Source organism: Podarcis liolepis (genome assembly GCF_965112155.1).
Source record: "Podarcis liolepis genome assembly, chromosome: 5".
NCBI lineage: Eukaryota > Metazoa > Chordata > Lepidosauria > Squamata > Lacertidae > Podarcis > Podarcis liolepis.
Window position 1 is genome coordinate 101,701,176 of NC_139556.1, and position 22,310 is coordinate 101,723,485.

General features: G+C 48.9%; 1 protein-coding gene across 4 annotated transcripts in view; it reads left to right on the top strand.

The window, feature by feature from the left end:
- The window catches only part of TPRG1 (tumor protein p63 regulated 1), a 56,989-nt gene that overhangs the window by 16,761 nt on the left and 17,918 nt on the right, over window positions 1-22,310 (top strand). For 2 of the 4 annotated variants that reach the window (XR_014526451.1, XM_083504586.1), the window contains exons 2-4: window positions 169-378; window positions 2,912-3,003; window positions 8,861-9,037. Coding sequence is in view for 2 of the 4 variants with exons in the window: in XM_083504586.1 (XP_083360712.1) it covers window positions 178-378; window positions 2,912-3,003; window positions 8,861-9,037 (470 nt within the window). In the remaining 2 variants the exon portion in view is untranslated. Of the gene's footprint in view, window positions 1-111; window positions 379-2,911; window positions 3,004-8,860; window positions 9,038-22,310 lie in introns of all 4 variants that reach the window. The other 2 variants (XR_014526452.1, XM_083504587.1) reach the window with 1 other exon arrangement.

Consider the following 22,310-nt stretch of genomic DNA (forward strand, 5'->3'; position numbering starts at 1 on the left):
TGGGGTGGAGAGAAGGGCATCCCCCCCAAGGATTTCACAGCCCTGGGCAGGTATGTATGAAGGAACTTGGTCGTCCTATCTGGACCTGAGCTGCATCTGTTATTGGCGCAGGTGGGCAAAGAGCGAGCTGCTGTGTTAACCCTTTGGGTGCCTCTGCTTGCTTCAAAGGTGGCTGGAATGTCAGGCAGTGGAAACTACCAAGAATTCAAAACAGTGGAGATGCAACAAGATCTGGAAGAGAAGAGCAAGGGAAATCCCGGTGCTGGAACCGAGCAGGAACCGGATTCAGGATTCTTCCCGCCGTCTGCTCCCAAGACCATGCTCTACCCACGCCCTCACGCCGACCCCTACGATTCAAGGAAATACTTTGCCACAAGGGTGAGTCGACCCTTTTTATTTCCGGGAGGGGTTGTGGGTCCTGCAAGAAAAGGCACGGAATGGAATCGTCGAGTGGGAAGGGACCCCGAGGGTCATCTATTCCAACCCTCTGCAATGCAGGAAAGAGCCCTCCGTTTCAGAGGTGGGCCTCTTTCCCTCATGCATGGTCTCCCTTTTTTTTTTTTTGCAGGGGGGCGGGTGGGGCAGGTGGGTTGCGTGGCGAGTTCCCGCCTCCCCCCTTGGAAATAAAGACACGAGACACCAGAATTTCAGGTTAATGGGTCAAATTAGGCCACAACTTTATTGATTACAGAAATTGAGCGGTATTGGCTTAGGCATTGGTCCTATCAACTAACCGGCTTCAGCCTGCTTGCTTGAAGACTGGCAAGGGTTAACCACCAGTAGGGGGAGTCCTGCTGATGCACATCAACTAGGAACTCCCCTGGGGTCACCGCTCGGGGGCATGCCGTAGGCCCTCACCTCCATAGGCTTAGGACAAGGCCACGCCCCCCGGAATCCTTTACCGGACTACCCTTCGATTTGGGGGGAAGGTGATGGCACTTCCTCCCCCCCCCTTTTTCATCTGCATAACAATACCCCTACCAATGCCTAACCACCAATGCCAAGGAAGTTGTGACGATTTGCTATGAGGTAGGCGAAAAACCAAGTGGCTGGTGCCAATTTGCCAAGTGGAAAAATTCCTACCAGGCCCCTTAATAGCGACCAACCAAAGTCCATAGCAAGGTCAGAGAGCCTAACCTAACGGGTGGGAGGGGTAGGAAAACCCAATCAGCTGGAGTGTGGAAAGAGGGAGATCCTTGGCCGTGCCAGCCCTAAATAGGACGGGCCATGCCTCCTGGACCACCCGATTGGCTGGCCGGGGGATGACACGTCCGAGGATTCCCCAAGTATCGTGGGGGCTGTGAGCCAGCCCCCGCATGCGTGGGGAGGGGCGCGAAGCCCGCAACCCCACCTCCTCTCCAGCTTGGAAGTGGCTTTAACAATCTACCCATGATCCACTGTGTGTAGAATTTTGAAGCCAGGGCAGAGGCCTGAGATCTTTGCTATGCAGTTAATGCAGGGTTGGAGGGACGCGGGTAGTGCTGTGAGTTTGACAGATTAGAGACGACCTTGACAGATTAGAGAACTGGGCAAAAACAAACAAGATGAATTTTAAGAGGGATAAATGTAAAGTATTGCACTTGGGCAAAAAAAATGAGAGGCACAAATACAAGATGGGTGACACCTGGCTTGAGAGCAGTACATGTGAAAAGGATCTAGGAGTCTGGGTTGACCACAAACTTGACATGAGCCAACAGTGTGACGCGGCAGCTAAAAAAGCCAATGCAATTCTGGGCTGCATCAATAGGAGTATAGCATCTAGATCAAGGGAAGTAATAGTGCCACTGTATTCTGCTCTGGTCAGACCTCACCTGGAGTACTGTGTCCAGTTCTGGGCACCACAGTTCAAGAAGGACACTGACAAACTGGAACGTGTCCAGAGGAGGGCTACCAAAATGGTCCAAGGCCTGGAAACGATGCCTTATGAGGAACGGCTAAGGGAGCTGGGCATGTTTAGCCTGGAGAAGAGGAGGTTAAGGGGTGATATGATAGCCATGTTCAAATATATAAAAGGATGTCACATAGAGGAAGGAGAAAGGTTGTTTTCTGCTGCTCCAGAGAAGGGGACACGGAGCAATGGATCCAAACTACAAGAAAGAAGATTCCACCTAAACATTAGGAAGAACTTCCTGACAGTAAGAGCTGTTCAACAGTGGAATTTGCTGCCAAGGAGTGTGGTAGAGTCTCCTTCTTTGGAGGTCTTAAGCAGAGGCTTGACAACCATATGTCAGGAGTGCTCTGATGGTGTTTCCTGCTTGGCAGGGGGTTGGACTTGATGGCCCTTGTTGTCTCTTCCAACTCTATGATTCTATGATTCTATGAGTTAAACCACAGAGCCTAGGGCTTGCTGATCAGAAGGTCGGCGGTTCAAATCCCCGCGACAGGATGAGCTCCCGTTGCTCCATCCTTGCACCTGCCCACCTAGCAGTTTGAAAGCACCTCAAAGTGCAAGTAGATAAATAGGTACCACTCTGGCGAGAAGGTAAACGGCGTTTCCGTGCGCTGCTCTGGTTTGCCAGAAGCGGCTTAGTCCTGCTGGCCACATGACCCGGAAGCTGTACGCCAGCTCCCTCGGCCAATAAAGCGAGATGAGCGCCGCAACCCCGGAGTAGGCCACGACTGGACCTAACGGTCAGGGGTCCCTTTACCTTTTAAGACAGGGGTGAGGAATATTTTTTCAGCCAGGAAGATAGGAAGCTGCCTTATAGTGAGTCAGTGTGGACTATACTGAGCTGTTTTTTTTTTTTTTTAATTTGCAATGGTTGTCACCCACCCTGGGACATGCCCTCAGTTGGAGTTTCTGGTTAATGCTCAACGCTTCTTCTTCAATGGTTATGCCTGTAATTTCCCTGCACATGATTTCCCTCTGTTCCTTCTCTCCTGTGATCTCCTCTCTCCTTTTGTTCTTCAGCCTGGAGCCTTTGACCAAGCCATGGATGACCTCAGGGCTCATGTGACAGCGAACATGGGGGAAACAGCCCACAGCTTCTGGCTTCTGGCTGAGTAAGTCTCTCTTGCTTATTTATTTATATTTATTCGAAGCATCTTTGTCCCGTTTTTCAGCTGAAAAAGCTTCCAGAGTGGCTTATGTGCAATCAAAACATGACAGTCTCTGCCCGCAAGCTTGCAATCTAAAGCAGGGGTCGGCAAACTAAGGTCCGTGGGCCGGATCTGGCCCAATTGCCTTCAGGATCTGGCCCGTTCTCCCCCCTCCTCTTTTTTCCCAGCCGCCATTTTTTTTCAGCACTGCCATTTCCCCCCTCCCTCTCACGTACTGCAGCGGTGCCTCCTCCAATAATAATAATAATAATAATAATAATAATAATAATAATAATAATAATTTATTATTTGTACCCCACTCATCTGGCTGGGTTTCCCCAGCTACTCTGGGCGGCTTCCAACAAAGATTAAAAATACATTAAAATGTCCTACTTGAAGTGCAAGCAAAGGCGGGCGCCAGTCACGGCCAATCACCTGCAAAGCTGTGTGAGGCCCTGGCCAATGGGTGGATGGCGGCTGTGCAGCGGCTCAATGAATGAAAAGCTGTGCCAGAGCCCACCTCATGAAGGAATGTGAGTACCGGCAGGTCCCGGTACTCTGCCCCGCCAAGGTCTGAGGGACAGTGGACCAGCCCCCTGCTCCAAAGGTTTGCCGGCCCCTGATCTAAAGGGACACAACACACAAGGGGAAAGGGATGGGGAGGGAAGAGGAAGGTAACAGGTAGAAATTGATTAGACAGTCTGATTAGACAGCGCTCTGACATTTCCCCACTCCAATCCTGTTAACAAGGCAAAGTCTGCCTCCTTCTGAATTTGAGCAATTTTATCTGCAAAGAACTTTGCAAAATAGTTGCAGGAGATCTTGGGGTCTTTACCAGACCCCAGTGGCAAAGGTGGTTCTGTTAAATTGCGAACCACCTGAAAGAGTCTCCTGCTGCTATTTTCTGCAGATACAAAAGAGGCGGTGAAAAAGGTCCTCTTCGCCATCGCTATCGCCACTTGGTAGGCTCAACGTTGAGCTCTAACCCGTATCCGGTCCGATTCAAAATGAGTTTTCCACCACCGGCGCTCTAGCAGCCTCAGCGATTGTTTCATTGCCCTCAGATCCGTGGAAAACCACGGGGCTGTCCGGGCTCCATGCAATCGAAGAGGGCGCTTCAGAGCCAGACAGTCAATAGCCCTGGTTAACTCTGTATTCCAGCGGGTCACCAGGGAACCAGCTGAAAGGCCATCAACATGGGATAAAACATCCCCTACCACTCTCTGGAAACCATTTGGATCCATTAAGTGGCGGGGGCGGACCATCCGAATCGGTCCCACCTCCCTGCAGAGGGGAAGGGTCACAGAGAAGTCCAGTTGCACCAGGAAGTGATCTGGCCATGGCACTTCTTTCGTCTCGCTTTTTCTTAGTGTCAGATCACCCACGTCACTAGAGGTAAAACCAGGTCTAACTATGAGTTGGGCCAAACCTATTCAGGGACAGCCCAATGGAGGCCATGCTTTCCACGAAGTCCCGAGTGGCCCCTAGCAAGGTCGTGTTGGCATGGATGTAATAATAATAATAATAATAATAATAATAATAATAATATTTGCCCTAGGTTAAATCCCCTACCAAACTAGGTGTCGTCTTATGGTTCTAGGAAACTAACAATCTTATTTCTTTCGGCCAAAGGTTTTCAGAAGAGAATTCTGTGTAGAATTTCCCTCTTCCATTTTCTAACCCTTCCAGAATCTTCTCTTCCTGCTGCCGCCGCTGCAGAACTAGTCCGCAAAATGGAACCCTCAATTTTGCCTCCTGAAAATCATGCGGGTAGAGAATTTCTGGGTCCTGTTTCCACTCGCCCCCAAATTGCACTCCCACTGAGCCCTTCCCAATCTACAAACACCGTTTGTAAGCTGGTTGGGGCAGAGACCTGCCTGTTAGTGATAAGACCTGTGGGGTCACTGCATTGATTTCCTCATGCTTTGCAACCATTTCAAACACCCCCTCCCTCCCCCCCCAGGACATCTTCCCCTGCACACCATTACCTATTTTTCTTTTAGATTATAGTGGATATTTTTTCTGTTGCTATGGGGAGAGCTATGCAAACTGACAGGGCTGTATATATAAATAATAGCAATCCCTCCTGACTTTAAAAATCTCCTTATGCTTCCTGCAAAAGTCCTCAAAGTTGTGGCTTTAATTACAATTTCTCGGTTGCCGCTGAACAGCAACCCATCCCTCAAGGCGATTGGAAGGAACACCTTGGCAGATGTTGTTTTCTCCGGAGACCATGTAATTATAAGCCATGCAAATCTCAAGCAGTTGCCTATAAAGAGCTATAAAAAGAATTGTATATGGTATAGATACCTGGTGGATCATTTGACCAGGAGTTGCTTTTTTGCAGTTTCAATACTGCCCCCTGGTGGGTGAAGCCTGAATTCTCGCAAAGATCGCTTATTTTATTTATTTCACAAAATTGACACACTTCTTGATTGCAAAGAGGAAAAACATCAACTTCAAAGATAAAACAAGGAAATCAAGAAAAATTGGCAACGATACTTTAAAATATACAAAAAATGGAAAATGCTAAACTAGATTAAAATTCACACCAATTTTCTAAGCATCTTTGTAGTTTGTCTAAACAGGAATGTTGTGGTTTAAAAAAACATCCAGGGGGGTTCGGGATAATTGGTTATCCAGCACGGAGATTGTTTTTCAGTCTGGAATGAAAAGTTTATCAGAGAGTGGGATATATGCAGAGTATATGTGAAAGAACACTGTCAAAAGATCAATCCTTTGGCAGGTCTTGATTGAGCTTCGTTGTGTAAGTAGGATAATTTTATAAAATTAAATTTATATGTCAAATAACGGTCCTTTAACAGTCCTCCTCCAGCCTCAGCAATTTTTTCTTTTTTCTTTTTTTCTTTGTTTAAGTAATCGCCCAGGACGATATCTACCTTTACCTCCCCACCCCTATTTTATGTTGTTATTTTAATGTATATCATGCTATGGCCACACGGCTAATGCCATAAAATAAATAAATTGATATGTCAAATAACATAGAGAAAGTAAAGCTTAAGCGTGTATTTAAGGAACTTAATTCGGGAACACAAGGGGAAGATTGGAGGTCTTGTCAAATTTAATCACAAATGGATGTGCAAACCAAGTATTAGTAAAAGAATGAATAATGGTTCATTTTTCATTTCTTATTTTGCCTATAACTTCTATTGCATATTTCTGTTATAAAGTTTTCAACCAATAAAGCATTTAAAGAAAGAAGAAGGAATGAAGACCTTGTGAATGAGGCAGGGGTGTGAAGGTTTACTAGATGGTGCAAAAAAAGAATGAATTCATGAACACAGAATCGCAGAATCTTGGCATTGGAAGGGACCCCAAGGCTTATCTAGTCCAACGCCCAGCAACACAGAAATCACAGCTGAATGATCCCTGAATAATCACCCAACCTCTGCTTAGAAATCTCCAATGGCAAATCACGTTGGAACTCAGAACTCCTGACACAAATTGGCAAATTTGTTTCTGATAATGCTAATTATGCAGAATGAAAGATCTCTTCCGCTATATCAAATTAAAAAGATTTTGCAAGAGGAGATGGTTTTTGCAGAGCCCGGAAGGCACCATTTGCCAGCCTGGTGCAACCAAGGAGGGGGAAGGAAATTCAGTTTGCCTCCTCTTTTTGCGTGAGCTTTCCTAACTCAGACTCCCCCAAACAACACACAAACCTACCGTATTTTTTGTCCCATAGGACGCTCCGTCCCATCCCATAGAACGCACCTAGTTTTTTTGGGGGGAAATAAAGGGGAAAAAATTCCCCCTTTATTTCCCCCCCAAAAGCAGGTCGGGGAAACCGAACCAGGTCAAGGAACAGCGGGATGGCAGCGCTGCGCCTCCCTGCTGTCCTCCAAGCTTGTGGGGCTGGCCGATGTTTGCCCGGCGCGAGGGGCACGCTGCTTCAGGGCAGATTCCAATCTGGAATTAAGATTGCCAGGAGAAATATCAACAACCTCAGATAGGCAGATGACACAACCTTGATGGAAGAAAGTGAGGAGGAAGAAGAAGAAGACTCCCTTCAGGAGTCTCAAAGTGGCTAACATTCTCCTTTCCCTTCCTCCCCCACAACAAACACTCTGTGAGGTGAGTGGGGCTGAGAGACTTCATAGAAGTGTGACTGGCCCAAGGTCACCCAGCAGCTGCATGTGGAGGAGCGGAGACGCGAACCCGGTTACCCAGATTACGTGACTACCGCTCTTAACCACTACACCACACTGGCTCTCAAAGGAATTAAAGAACCTTTGAATGAGGGTGAAAGAGGAGAGCGCAAAATATGGTCTGAAGCTCAACATCAAAAAAACGAAGATCATGGCCACTGGTCCCATCACCTCTTGGCAAATAGAAGGGGAAGAATTGGAGGCAGTGAGAGATTTTACTTTCTTGGGCTCCATGATCACTGCAGATGGTGACAGCAGCCACTAAATTAAAAGACGCCTGCTTCTTGGGAGAAAAGCAATGACAAACCTAGACAGCATCTTAAAAAGCAGAGACATCACCTTGCCAGCAAAGGTCCGTATAGTAAAAGCTATGGTTTTCCCAGTAGTGATGTATGGAAGCGAGAGCTGGACCATAAAGAAGGCTGATCGGCGAAGAAGAGTTTGGATTTGATATCCCGCTTTATTACTACCCGAAGGAGTCTCAAAGCGGCTAACATTCTCCTTTCCCTTCCTCCCCCACAACAAACACTCTGTGAGGTGAGTGAGGCTGAGAGACTTCAGAGAAGTGTTACTAGCCCAAGGTCACCCAGCAGCTGCATGTGGAGGAGCGAGGAAGCGAACCCGGTTCACCAGATCACGAATCCACCACTCTGAACCACTACACTACACTGGCTCTTGAAGGATTCATGCTTTTGAATTCCGGTGCTGGAGGAGAATCTTGAGGGTCCCACAGACTGCAAGAAGATCCAACCTCTCTATTCTGAAGGAAATCAGCCCTGAGTGCTCACTGGAAGGCCACATCCTGAAGCTGATGCTCCAAGACTTTGGCCACCTCATGAGAAGAGAAGACTCCCTGGAAAAGACCCTGATGCTGGGAAAGATGAAGGGCACAAGGAGAAGGGGACGACAGAGGACAAGCTGGTGGGACAGTGTTCTCGAAGCTACCAGCATGAGTTTGACCAAACTGCGGGAGGCAGTGGAAGACAGGAGTGCCTGGCGTGCTCTGGTCCAGGGGGTCACGAAGAGTCGGACACGACTAAACAACAACAAAATGGACAAGATAAGTAGCAGATGCATGGTGTTGTGACAGGAAGCCATTATAGAAGAAAGAAGAATTTATTGTGATTGGATGTAACACTTATTACTGATTTTATTTCTCAGGACAAACTTTTGTTTGCTTTTTAAAAAACCAATAAAACATCTAAAACAAAAAAAAAAAAAAACAAGGCGTTACTATTAGTATACAAAACCCTTCACTACTTGGGACCAGTCTACCTGTTAGATCGTCTTACCCCATATGCTCCTACCTGAGCACCTGGAGTGATGGAATTGGCACTTTGGCAACACTTTGAAACTCCCTGCTTATTGACACCTTCATTGCACCTTCACTGCACGCTTTTTGGACTGAAGACATTCTTATTTGGGCAAGCCTACCCACACTGAGAAAGTTTGAGGGAGTTTTAATTTGTTTTCACCTCTTCTATTGCGGTTCTAGTTTTCTGTCCGTTTTCAAACATGGTGGCATTTTCTAAAATTTATTGCATTATCTTGTTTTGCAAACCGCTTTGAGGTTTTCTCCTCTGTTATAGTGGTATATAAACTTTATTCAATAAATGAACTATTCTGGGGCTCCTTTCTTTGCCCTGCTCCAGGATAGACCACTGGAACAACGAAAAGGAGCGTGTCGTGGTCATCACAGACTCCGCCCTCCTGGTCTGCAAATACGACTTCATCATGCTGAAGTGCTTGGAGCTGCAGAGAGTACCCCTGAGCTACATCAACCGCATCTGCCTGGGCCCTTTCACCTTTCCTGAGAAGTCCTTGGACAGGTGAGGCACACACCTGCAGGTGGTCAGCGTGACTGTTCGGGGGGGGGAGGGAGGAGGTTGTGATGGCTCCAACCTGCTTTTGATATGCACTGCTGAAATGGAGCCTGAATGTTCATGGAATCAGACCTCACCTGGAGTACTGTGTCCAGTTCTGGGCACCACAGTTCAAGAAGGACACTGACAAACTGGAACGTGTCCAGAGGAGGGCAACCAAAATGGTCAAAGGCCTGGAAATGATGCCTTATGAGGAACGGCTAAGGGAGCTGGGCATGTTTAGCCTGGAGAAGAGGAGGTTAAGGGGTGATATGATAGCGATGTTCAAATATAGAAAAGGATGTCACATAGAGGAGGGAGAAAGGTTGTTTTCTGCTGCTCCAGAGAAGCAGACACGGAGCAATGGATCCAAACTACAAGAAAGAAGATTCCACCTAAACATTAGGAAGAACTTCCTGACAGTAAGAGCTGTTTGACAGTGGAATTTGCTGCCAAGGAGTGTGGTGGAGTCTCCTACTTTGGAGGTCTTTAAGCAGAGGCTTGACAACCATATGTCAGGAGTGCTCTGATGGTGTTTCCTGCTTGGCAGGGGGTTGGACTCGATGGCCCTTGTGGTCTCTTCCAACTCTATGATTCTATGATTCTATGATTCTATGATTCTATGATTCTATGATTCTATGAATCACAGAATCGTAAAGCTGGAAGGGACCCCAGAGGTCATCCAGTCCAACCTGCTGCAGTGCATGGATCTCAACTAAAGCATCACTTTGTGGACTCTCCTTCCTTGGAGGCTTTTAAGCAGAGGTTGGGTGGCCATCTGTCATGGCCATCTGTCAGCTGAGATCCCTGCATTGCAGGGGGTTGGACTAGATGACCCTTGGACGTACCTCCCAACTCTAAAATTCTATGATTCTATAATAATAATTAATAATTAAATATATATATATACCCCGTCCTCCCGCGGCCAGAGCTGGGCTCAGGGCAGCTAACACCAGTAAAATTACAGTAAAAACAGTAAAAACATATTAGGGGAAAAAACCAATTTAAAATACAGGTTAAAATGCAATTTAAAATGCAGCCTCGATTACGATTACGATATCTTTATTGTCATTGTCCCTTGCGGAACAATGAAATTGAAAAATTTCATTTTAAAAGTAGCCCATAGATCAAGACCATAAGGGGAAGGAAACATAAGGGTTAGACTGAGTCCAAACCAAAGGCCAGGCGGAACAGCTCTGTCTTGCAGGCCCTGCGGAAAGATATCAAGTCCCGCAGGGCCCTGGTCTCTTGTGACAGAGCGTTCCACCAAGTCGGGGCCAGTACTGAAAAGGCCCTGGCTCTAGTTGAGACCAATCTAACCACCTTGAGACCTGGGACCTCCAAAATGTTGCAATTGTGGACCACAAATACCAGGAGAGGCCTATGAAGAAGGGCTTCCTTTTATCTGTCCTAAATCTTCCAGCATCCTTCTTCACTGGATGCCCATTGCATGTCTCCTCCGCCCGGCCTTTTCTCTAAACTGAAAAGCCCCAAATGTTGAAGCCGTTCCTCTTGGTGGGGAGTTTCTCCATCCCTTCAATCAATTTGCTTGCCCTTCCCTGAGCCTCCTCCAGCTCCCTTGTTAAAGGCTCCCTCTGGAGAGACCACGCAGCTGGCAAAACTCCCCTGTTCCAGCGAAGGAGACTCAGCGGTGGGCGAAGCAAATGGACCTGGCAAAAGAGGAGGGAGACTTTGGTGGGGCAGACTCTCCTAGGCTCCACTCCCAACGTTTTCTGGGTTTAGGGTTATGCGGTAATTATACGCCGTTCCAGGCATCACGAGGTTTGCTTTTAAAATATATATTAAAAAGATAATCTTCATCATAATACACGGTCCTTAAGAAAATAATTGCCGAGGTTCTTATGAATGGCTGCATGTGAATGGCACGGACAAGTTTGAACACAGCACACATTCCAGTCGTGGAAGAGGCTTCTTACCTTCGCTTCCAACACCCAACGCCTTGTGATTTTTGCAGGCTGCTCTTTTCATTTCCCAGTTTGAAAAGGCCCTTCCTTTCCTGTTTGTTTTAAAAATGCCAGGCTTCGTTTTGCGGTGTGCATCTGGGGGCAATCCTCTCTCGCAGAAGATGCCCAGTTTTGAGCAAGTCTCTGCACTCTGCACTCTTCAGGGGGACACAGCACATCTTCAAGTGCACAAACAAGACTCTGCTTTTACCCTCCTGCCTGGGGAGTGCTACTTGGAGGGCTTTAAGAGAGGATTGGACAAATTGATGGAGGAGAGGACTATCATTTCCTGGAAGCCCCGGGATGGGAGAGGGCTCTTGTGTTCAAATCCTGCTAGGGGGTTTCCTGCAGGCATCTGGTTGGGTGCTGAGAGAACAGGGTGCTGGACTAGAGGGGCCCCTGGCCTGACCCAGCAGGCTCTTATTAGGGTCTTACATTTTAAATGTAAGTCACTTAGTCGTAATTAGGTAATATGCAGCTTTCCCATACAGGAATCAAACCTGCAACCTTGGTGTTATCAGCACCACACTCTAACCATCTGAGCTATCCAAAGCACATGACAAGTTGCTATAATAATACAGTCTCATACCTTAGTTTTCAAACAGCTTAGTTCCTGAACGTTTTGGCTCCCGAACGTCGGAAGTGACTGCTCCAGTTTGCAAACTAGTTTTGGAAGCTGAACATCCGACGAGGTTTCCGCAGCTTCTGATTGGCTGCAGGAGCTTTCTGCGGCCAGTCAGAAGCTGTGATTTGGTTTTCAAATGTTTGGAAGTCGGACGGACTTCCAGAATGGATTCTGTTCGACTTCCAAGGTACAACGGAAATAATAATAATAATAGTTTGATAATAGTGCAATGTGGAATGTAGCCTCTCCCCAAGAAATAGGCAGAATCAGGTTCATGTGCTAGGAGAAAGTTCTGGTTTTAATATTCCAGAATTGTTGGTGGACATTAATATATTCATATCTGTTTACGAATAAACTTTCCCCCTCTAGAAACAAGTTGCTTGAAACAGCTTCATAGGCGCCGACTCCATGGGGCCTGAGGGGGCCCGAGCCCCCTCAAAAATTCGTTTGGGGGGCTCTGCCCTCCCCAATAATTTAAGAAAATTATTAGGCACCTTGCCAAAAGCCGCGCAGGGGACTCCGGCGCGCGCCTCCCAAAGTGACCGGGAGCTCCTGAGAAGGGGTGGGCAGGTCGGTCAGTCAGAGGAAGACCCCCAGTGGCGGGACTTTAGAAAGGAATGGAGCCGCGGGGCCGAGGAACGGCGTATTCGTCGCCGGCGAGGGACCGGGGTGAGGGGAGAATGGAGGGGACGGGAGTTCCCGCCGCCGGAGTGGGGCTTTTTTTCTGGGTTCGGCTAAGGTGACGTTGGTAGGAGGGGGTGGCCGCCTCCCGGCGCGAAGCCTGGGGAGGGCAGGCCAGTTCTTGCATGCAAAAGCACCACTGCCATCCTGCCGCCAGTATGGACCCCGGTATGGACCCCCCCAATATTTTTTATAAGTCGGCACCCCTGAACAGCTTACCAAACAAAAATGCAAGCATATAAATAATGCTCTTTCCGGAAAGCAATTACCAGGTGCTGCACTTTACAGACTAACATGCTCCCAGAAGACTGATTCCCTGCCCCAAGGATCTTCCAGTTTAACATAGCAAAAGGGGGCCTGAGACTCCTGGCCAGTTGAGCTGCGGGTTCCAGTTAAGCTACGTTTCCCAAGTGCTGTGCAAAATCGCCCTCCCCATGCCAGCCATCTCTCACTTCCTTGGGCTGGTGGAAAGGAGGGGAGGGAGAGAGAGAATTGGCTTGAGGTCACTGTTCCCAAATTGCTCTGCCCACCGCATGCCAAAGTCGGGCTCCTCTTACTGACTCTCCTCGGGACGTGCCCAAACTTGGTTTCCGAGTGGCGAGGCCAAGCTGGTGGGGTTGTTGTGGCCGTGTTGTGCTAAGGTAAGAGGGGAAGAAGGCATCCTGTTCACATAATGGAAACGGAAGCAGTCAGCTTGGCACACCTGCAGAGCCCTGAATGCTGCAGAGATTAACTTATTCAAACATTTGGCCTCCTCTCACGAGTGACCTTGCAGTGACTCTCCCATACCTGGAAATGGGTTCCAAAGGGAGAGTGGTTTGCAGATCTGCCCAGCACCTGGAGATTGTTTGGAGGCAGGGCTTCTGGAAAAGAAGGAAAATCATAGAATTGTAGAACTGTTGGAAGGGGCCATGAGGGTCTCCTAGCCCAAGACCCTGCAATGCAGAAATCTTTTTGCCCATGGTGGGTCTCAAATCCATGCTTGTCCAACAGGTAGATTGGGAACTACCGGTAGATCACTGGACGTATGTCGATCAGTGGCTCCCCCCAAAGAAGCTACTGTAAAAAACTTTGACTCCCCTAAAAAAGGCTCAACATCTTTGCCCTGCACCCCTAAAATGACCTGAACCACCAAAAAGTATCTGAAGAAGTGTGCATGCACACGAAAGCTCATACCAAAAACTAACTTAGTTGGTCTTTAAGGTGCTACTGGAAGGAATTTTTTTATTTTGACTATGGCAGACCAACACGGCTACCTATCTACTACTGGCACCAAAAACAGGGCTTTCCTTCCTAAAAAAAGCTCAACGCCGCTTTCCTCTTCCCTAAATAAGCTCAACAACTTTTATGTGAACCCCCAAAGCAGGGCTTTCCTTCCTAAAAAAAAAAAGGTCCTGAACCAACCCCAAAAGGGGGTAGATCACTGCCAGTTTTTAACTCTGTGAGCAGATTGCAGTCTCTTGGAAGTTGACCACCCCTGCTCTACATGTATTAGATAAATTCAAGAAGGATAAAGCTATCAGTGTTCTAGACAGGGTGGCTCTGCTCTGCCTGAACAATGGAAGGCAGCAATGCCACTGAATATCCGTTGCTGGAAATCAGAGAACGGGAGAGCTGTGTTTGAATCCTGCTTGTGGATTTCCCATTGAGGCATCAGGTTGGCCACTGTGAGAACAGGATGCCAGACTAGAATGGTCCCTCTTTCGCCTAATCCAGCAGGCGCTCCTTGGTTCCCAAGGTATATATAGGGCCTTGGATAGTGGCAACCTAGCAGTCCGAAAGCACGTCAAAGTGCAAGTAGATAAATAGGTACCGCTCTGGCGGGAAGGTAAACGGCGTTTCCGTGCACTGCTCTGGTTCGCCAGAAGCGGCTTAGTCATGCTGGCCACATGACCCGGAAGCTTTACGCTGGCTCCCTCGGCCAATAAAGAGAGATGAGCACTGCAACCCCAGAGTTGGCCATGACTGGCCCTAATGGTCAGGGGTACCTTTACCTTTACCAGCACCTTGTCTTTAGCCCCAGAACTCGCTGGCAGGCAATGCAACTCTTTCAGCAGTGGTGTAACCTGATGGTCCTATCCTGCCCCAGGGGTTTAAGGCTGAGATAGGCCACACACACTCTGAATATTCCTTGGGACAAGAGTCTGCCTCTCTTGGCGTGGGTGTTAGTGTATAAAACACTGATGGGTTCAAGACTACACGCTTTCTGAAACAAAGCACAACCACCCTTCAAAATCCACACTTCTCTGAATTTTGCAGTTCACTTCTCCAACCAAGTAATGTGTACATAAATGCACCTATTAGTGAAAGCAGCATGCAAAGTACATTAGATAAGGGGAAATTGCATTGCAAAAAGTGCATATAGCAATTATACAAAACTAGTGTACACACTATTACTGTAAATATGCACTAATGTGCTTTTGAATTTGCTTTTTTTAAAAAATAAAAATAAATAAATTGCCAACTGGTGTAGAGTAGTGAACTTAAGACTGGGAAAATACGGAAATGAGAGAAAACCAAGACTTAGATTTGGTCATCACACAAGTCCTTTGGAGCTGGTTAGAATCCTTTTTGGGGTTCTTTCTCTACCTCCCAAGACCCAACTTGCAGTCACAATGTACAACATGCCCCATGGTAGATTAAGGCCTAGTTTGGCGCAGTGGGGCAGTGAACAAGCATAGTACCTGTGCTACAGACTTGCCATGTTTGAGAAGAGATGGCGTCCCACCCCTGCAAAGGAGTGTTTGCTGCAGGCAACTCACACACGAGCTTATGTCAGAGAGAATAATCTATCCTTTTTGCGTGTGTGTGTGTGTTTTTTGGGGGGGGAATGGAGATTTTGTAAGCCAAAGAGTATGGGGAAGTCTGTACCACCCATTATTCCACGGATGAGGCAATGCTGTTCACAGAGAGCCAAAATGCCCTTGGCTAGTGATCTCATGCTCTTGAGAAGGCTGGGTGCCGGCTGGTTTTTGGACAGGGGATTAGGCAAGACTGCAGCTGAGTTTCGCTCTGTTCTTCAGCAGGTGGCAGTCTTCCCTCTGGCCACAGGAGGGATGGATGTCCCCAAGGGAGGGGGCGTGCAAGGAGAATGAAGGCGCTCCAAGGGTTATTTCCAGGCAACATGTCAAACCATTTTCTCCTTGCTCTGCCCTTGAGGTCTCTAAATATTCACCCCGGAGAGAGTACAAATTCTAAGGCCGGGGAGAATTTGCTGGCCGAGGTCCTTGTGTTTGCTGGAAGGGATACAGGATTCCTGTCCTTCCACTAGCCCACCCTCGCTGGCCCAAGGATGGCATGCGCGCAATCTAAGAGTCTTCCACCCCACTGTATAGCATTGCAAGAGATTTGGGGCTGGCGTGGAGACAGCTCTCAGATTGTATAATGGGCATGCCTGAGATGCTCAGATGGCCCCAAGCACTGAGAAGAGGTTGTAGCTTAGGGAACAGAGGACCTTTTGTTGTTGAGTCGTTTAGTCATGTCCGACTCTTCGTGACCCCCTGGACCAGAGCACGCCAGGCACTCCTGTCTTCCACTGCCTCCCACAGTTTGGTCAAACTCACGCTGGTAGCTTCGAGAACACTGTCCCACCATCTTGTCCTCTGTCGTCCCCTTCTCCTTGTGCCCTCCATCTTTCCCAGCATCAGGGTCTTTTCCAGAGAGTCTTCTCTTCTCATGAGGTGGCCAAAGTCTTGGAGCCTCAGTTTCACGATCTGTCCTTCCAGTGAGCACTCAGGGCTGATTTCCTTCCGAATGGAGAGGTTGGATCTTCTTGCAGTCCATGGGACTCTCAAGAGTCTCCTCCAGCACCAGAATTCAAAAGCATCAATTCTTTGGTGATCAGCCTTCTTTATGGTACAGCTCTCACTTCCATACATCACTACTGGGAAATCCATAGCTTTAACTATATGGACCTTTGTTGGCAAGGTGATGTCTCTGCTTTTTAAGGTGCTGTCTAGGTTTGCCATCGCCTTTCTCCCAAGGCGCAGGCGTCTTTTAATTTCATGACTGCTGTCACCAGAGGACCTATTTGGATGCAAAAAGCTCCAGGGTCGACCTGTGGCAGCATCTGCAGGAGGGCTGCAGCCAGGGGTCAATGCAAGCATAAGAACACAGGAAGAGTCTGTTGGATCAGGCCCATCTGGTCCACCCTCCTGTTCTTACGGAGCAGGACCAGATACCCCAATGGGAAACCAGCAAGCAGCATCCCAGCGCAAGAGCAGCTCTCGCCTCCCGTGGTCCCCAGAAACCAGGATTCAGAAGCTGCCTCCATCCGTGGGGGCAGAGCAGAACCAGCCTTGCTAGAGCCATCGATAGCCCTCTCCTCCTCCTCCTCCTCCTCCTCCTCCTCCTCCTCCATGAATTTAATGGATCTTCTTTGCAAGCCATCCAAGTCAATGGCCATCACTGTTTCCTGTGCCATAGGAGGGGAGAGAGCTCTTGGGCTCCAGTTCTGCTTGGGGGTTTCCCAGAAGGGTATCTGACCGGCCACAGGATGCTTGGTGAGATGGGCTCCCTATGGCCTGATCCAGCAGGGTCCTCTTAAGTTCCTATCAGGCCAAAGGCCCAGACATCCTTAGTTCATTTGTTAAGAGCATGGCGCTGATAACGCCAAGGTTGCAGGTTCGATCCCAGTATGGGACAGCTGCATATTCTTGCATTGGAGGGGGTTGGACTAGATGACCCTCAGGGTCCCTTCCAACTCTCTGGTTCTAAGATTCTATTTTATTCTTGGTGATCCTGAGAGGCAGAACAAGGAAAAACCGTTGACATCTATTCTGCTTGTACTCCATATCTCTTGTAAAAATATTATGTCATAACCTTGGATGAATTTAACAAAGGACGGGTCAGATGCCTTTTTAGGCCAGCTTCCGATATTCCATGTTAGAAGGCTAAAGTTGGCTTTGGCTTTGCTGAAGTCTAGTCTTTGTCAGTTGTCTTCTGAAGAACTTTTGGAGTTTGCCATTTTTTGTGACAACTGTATGTCATTTATTCTGGTGGTATCCTTACATGGTGGTCTCTGTTATACCAATTGCAATTCAATGTATTCCTGTTGTGTTTTATGATTTTCCTGATATTGTAAGTTAGCCGGAACCAGTGGCGTAGTGTGGGTTGTCAGCACCCGGGGCAAGGCAAGTAATTTGCGCCCCCTAACCCATGGATTTGCGCCCCCTAACCCTAACCCCCAGATGTTGCGCCCGGTGCAGCCGGCCCCCCTGCACTCCCCACGCTACGCCACTGGCAAGCGCCTCCTAAGCATGTGCAGAGCGCCTCCCTCCGCCCCTGCCACGCGGAGCTCAGCCTGCGTGTGGGCAGACCCTTTGTGTCACGCGCGCTTGGCAATCCCCGGCACCTCTCCTCTCCTCTCTCTCTCCCTGGAGAAATGAAGCAGTGACCCGACAAGGAGTAGCGAAGGATGGGCGTGTTTCGTCCCTGATCCGGATGAGATCAAGGCGCCGGCAACGGGAAGGAGGCGGGGGAGAAGCAGGAGCAGGCCAGCCGGGGCTGCTCCAGACCCCCCCCCCATCTCTCCCATCGCCGCTGGAGGGGTCATGGAGGCACTGAGCCCCGGAGGCGGGTAGCCAGCCAGGGCGCACCTACCCAACCTCGCCGCGCCCAGGCGCGCTGCTCTCTCCAGCTTCCTCCCGGCCGGACCAGCGGCTCCACCTCTTCCTTTGCCTCTTTGAGCCGCTTAATTCCCAGCAAGCGATTAGCAGGTTCGGATCGGATCCTGCGGCAGGCGGCGCCTCCACCTCCTCCTCCTCCCGGCTTTGCTGCTGCTGCTGCGCGGCTCTTTTCCCTCCACCGACGGCGCACTGCGCCTTGGAGAGGTTCCCGCTTCCTCGAGGGGGGCCGGCCAAACGGAGACGACGACCCCCCCACCCCAACCAAGCCTCGATTGCTTGTCCCTTCCCTCTGGACTCGCGCCCCCCCCAGATGTTGCGCCCGGTGCGGCCGGCACCCCTGGCACCCCCCACACTACGCCACTGGCCGGAACTGGTCTGTGACCGTAAGAATAAAATTCTAATTCTAATTCTATTCTATTCTATCCACCATCCTGTTCTCACAGTGGCTCAGCAGGTGCCCCATTGTGAAGGCCGCAAGCTGGACATGAGTGCAGACCCCAACTTGGTTAGAAGTTTTCGAGCTAGGAAAAGGAAGTGTCAGAGCCCTCCAGACTGGCTTATTGCTTTTGTGGGGGTCTTGTGCAACATGACAGTGAAATGACCACAGACCATTTGTAGTGGATTTATACCACTGATGGCTGTTGGCTGTGATGGCTATGCTGTGTCGCCATGGTCAGACACAGAAAGGCTTCCCAACACCAGTTGGCGAAAACCACAGGAGTGGGGAGCTGTGTTCGAATCCTGGAGATTTCCCATTGAGGCATCTGGTTGGCCACTGTGAGGACAGGATGTTGGGGAAGATGGGCCCTGCAGCCTGATCTAGCAGGCTCTTCTGATATTCTGTGTGGTTCAATTTCGATTACATCCTGGGTTGGTGTGTTGAGGAAGGGGCTGAGCTGGTTGGCTTTTTTTGGTTCCTCCCCACTTTGTGATGATTCAAGGATCCGTTCTGTTGGACGGGGTGCAGGGAAGAGAGAAGCCGGGATGTTCTGGATTGGCGATGCCATTTGGAGCGTGCCCGGTCTTGCTCGTCAATCTGGCACGAGTCTCCCAGCAGAGGAAAGCAGATGGCTGCCATCACGTTGGAAGAGAAAACACCACTGGGAGCCAAGTTTGTGGGTTTGGTGCTACAGCCTCCCCATTGCCCCCCCCCTCCAGATTGAGAATTAAAATAAGAAATAAACATCCAACCAAGAGCTGAAAGGAGGATCTGGTTAAATGCCCTCCTCGCACCTGAGTCATGCTGATTATTTAGGGTGTGCTTTCTGCCCCTTCAGGGGTTTGGTGTGTTCCTGCCAGCCCAGCCCAGCCAGATAATGCCAAATCAGTCCCTTGGCGATGTCTGACTCCATCTCACTTTCTCTGTACCTCTCAGAAGGCAATTTTAAGAGGCCGTTTTCCCTCCTTTGGAGCAGGGCTTTTTGATCCTCTGGCCACCTCTGTCCTTGACCCGGTCTGGCTATTCTGATGTTCTCATGATTACTGACAAATCTTCAATGTTGGCCATACTGGGTTTCTGGTAGCAGCAGCTGGGACACAACATCTCCAGCAAGATCAAGTCCTCTCTCTTCCTTGTATCACACCAGGCTCCTCTTTGGGGCAGTTTCACCAGGTGCTTACCTGTGTCATTCACCTGGATGGGAGAGAAAGAAGGTGTAGAGCTAAAGCAAACTGCACATGTGCACTTAAAAAATGTCCCCGGGTTAAATCAAAGAGCAGGTTCAAAGATGCAGGTAAAAGGTAAAGGACCCCTGGACGGTTAAGTCCAGTCAAAGGTGACTATGGGGTTGCGGTGCTCACCTTGCTTTCAGGCTGAGGGAGCCAGTGTTTGTCCACAGACAGCTTTCCGAGTCATGTGGCCGGCAGGACTAAACCGCTTCTGGCGCAATGGGACGCTGTGAGAGAAGCCAGAGTGCATGGAAACACTGTTTACCTTCCCGCCACAGTGGTACCTATTTATCTACTTGCACTGGTGTGCTTTCAAACTGCTAGATTGGCAGGAGCTGGGACAGAGCAGCGGGAGCTCACCCTGTTGTGGGCATTCGAACTGCTGACCTTCTGATTGGCAAGCCCAAGAGGCTCAGTGGTTTAGACCACAGCGCCACGCACATCCTTTGAAAGTTGCAGAGCAGAGCTAAGTCACGGAACAGCAGCACAACAGAAAGGGGGGAATCTGCTCACTCCAGTCACAAAATCTAAGGTGGATTATGAGCTGGCAAGCCTGAGAATCCCAGCTGAAAGAGGAGCAAAAATGGCCAGCGTTTGCTCATTGGACTAGATGACCCTCACGGTCCCTTCCTGTTCTACAATTCTGTGATTCTATGTCATTTATTATGTCCTCCAGTTTTGCATTGTGTTTCCTTTGCATAGGAATGGATGGAACAGCAGGCTGCTCATTAGTTAAGTGTGTACAATTCCACCACAGGAGCAAGGCAAATAAGGTAGCTTTTTTATGTCAGAAGTCAAACTGCAGCAGAGTTGAAAGAGAGCTGTGTGTGGCCAACCCAGATCAGAAGAGACATTGATGCCTTCTTGCACCCCTATCTATGAGTGTCGTGAACTATCCTAGCTTTGTTTATTATAATATAATATAATATAATATAATATAATATAATATAATATAATATAATATAATGCAATGCAATGCAATGCAATACAATACAATACAATACAATACAATACAATACAATACAATATAATATAATATAATATAATATAATATAATATTTATACCCCACCCATCTGGCTCAGCTTCCCCCGCCACTCTGGGCAGCTTCCAACAAAATATTAAAATACAGTAATGCATCAAACATTAAAAGCTTCCCTAAACAGGGCTGCCTTCAGATGTCTTCTAAAAGTCTGGTAGTTGTTTTTCTCTTTGAGATCTGGTGGTGGGGGGCATTCCACAGGGCAGGTGCCACCATCGAAAAGGCCCTCTGCCTGGTTCCCTGTAACTTGGCTTCTCGCAGTGAGGGAACTGCCAGAAGGCCCTCAGCGCTGGGCCTCAGTGTCCGGGCTGAACGATGGAGGTGGAGATGCTCCTTCAGGTCTACTGGGCTGAGGCCGTTTAGGGCTTTGAAGGTCAGCACCAACACTTTGAATTGTGCTCGGAAACATACTGGGAGTCAATGTAGGTCTTTCAAGACCAGTGTTATGTGATCTCGGTGGCCGCTCCCAGTCACCAGTCTAGCTGTCGCATTCTGGATTAGTTGTAGTTTCCAGGTCACCTTCAAAGGTAGCTCCACATAGAGCGCATTGCAGTAGTCCAAGCAAGAGATAACAAGAGCATGCACCACTCTGGCAAGGCTGTCTGCAGGCAGGTAGGGTCTCAGCCTGTGTACCAGATGGAGCTGGTAGACAGCTGCCCTGGACACAGAATTGACTTGAGCCTCCATGGACAGCTGTAAGTCCATAATGACTCCCAGGCTGCGCACCTGTCCTTCAGGGGCACAGTTACCCCATTCAGGACCAGGGAATCCCCCCCACTTGCCCTCCCCCCCAAAAAAACAGTACTTCTGTCTTGTCAGGATTCAACCTCAATCTGTTAGCCGCCATCCATCCTCCAACTGCCTCCAGAACCAGGGACTCTGTCATGTGGTCTGTTCTAAAGAGCCCTGCCTTTCTCTGGTGAGGAGGAGGATGTGGGGAGGCTGCCTTTACAGATTTGAAGTAAGATTCAGATGCTAACACAGTCAGATTTTGTGCATGGAATGTGGGGAGGCTGACACACACACACACACTTATTGGACCCACAACTTTTGACTTCCCTCCCCAATCTCGCCGATTCATGTTAAGCAGTAGTCGCTGCCCACTTGCTTAACTCCCAAACCCGTTTCTTTGCTTAAAGTGTCGCATTAGAATGTCCTCCGAACTGCATTTTGCGGCAAAGGGGATTCAGTTCAGGAAGCACCCAAACCCGCAGCCTGAAATGCTTCCCCTAAGTGATTTATCTCCTGAAACCATGCGGGTAATTAGAGGAACACAAAGAGGAGATTCGAAAATGCCGGTGGGATTATCGCCAAAAGTCATTGTCTGCAACGCTGGCCCTTAGGGTTGACGAGAGCAGCAACAGCAACAACAACAACCAAGCCCAGGGCAGGAATTGGACACAGGCCTCTTTCAGGAAGACAGGGGAAATCGTGGACGGTTGCCCTTATCATGCCAAATATGGCGTGGTTGTCGTGGCTGATAGCTCTCTCCTCCATGAATTTATCCAGTCCTCTTTTCAAGTGATCTAGTTTGATGGCCATCAGTGCATCTTGTGGGAGAGAGTTCCACAGTTCAATGGTGTGCTGCGTGAAGAAATAAACTTCCAGGAGAGATGGGAGGAAGATTGGGGAGGG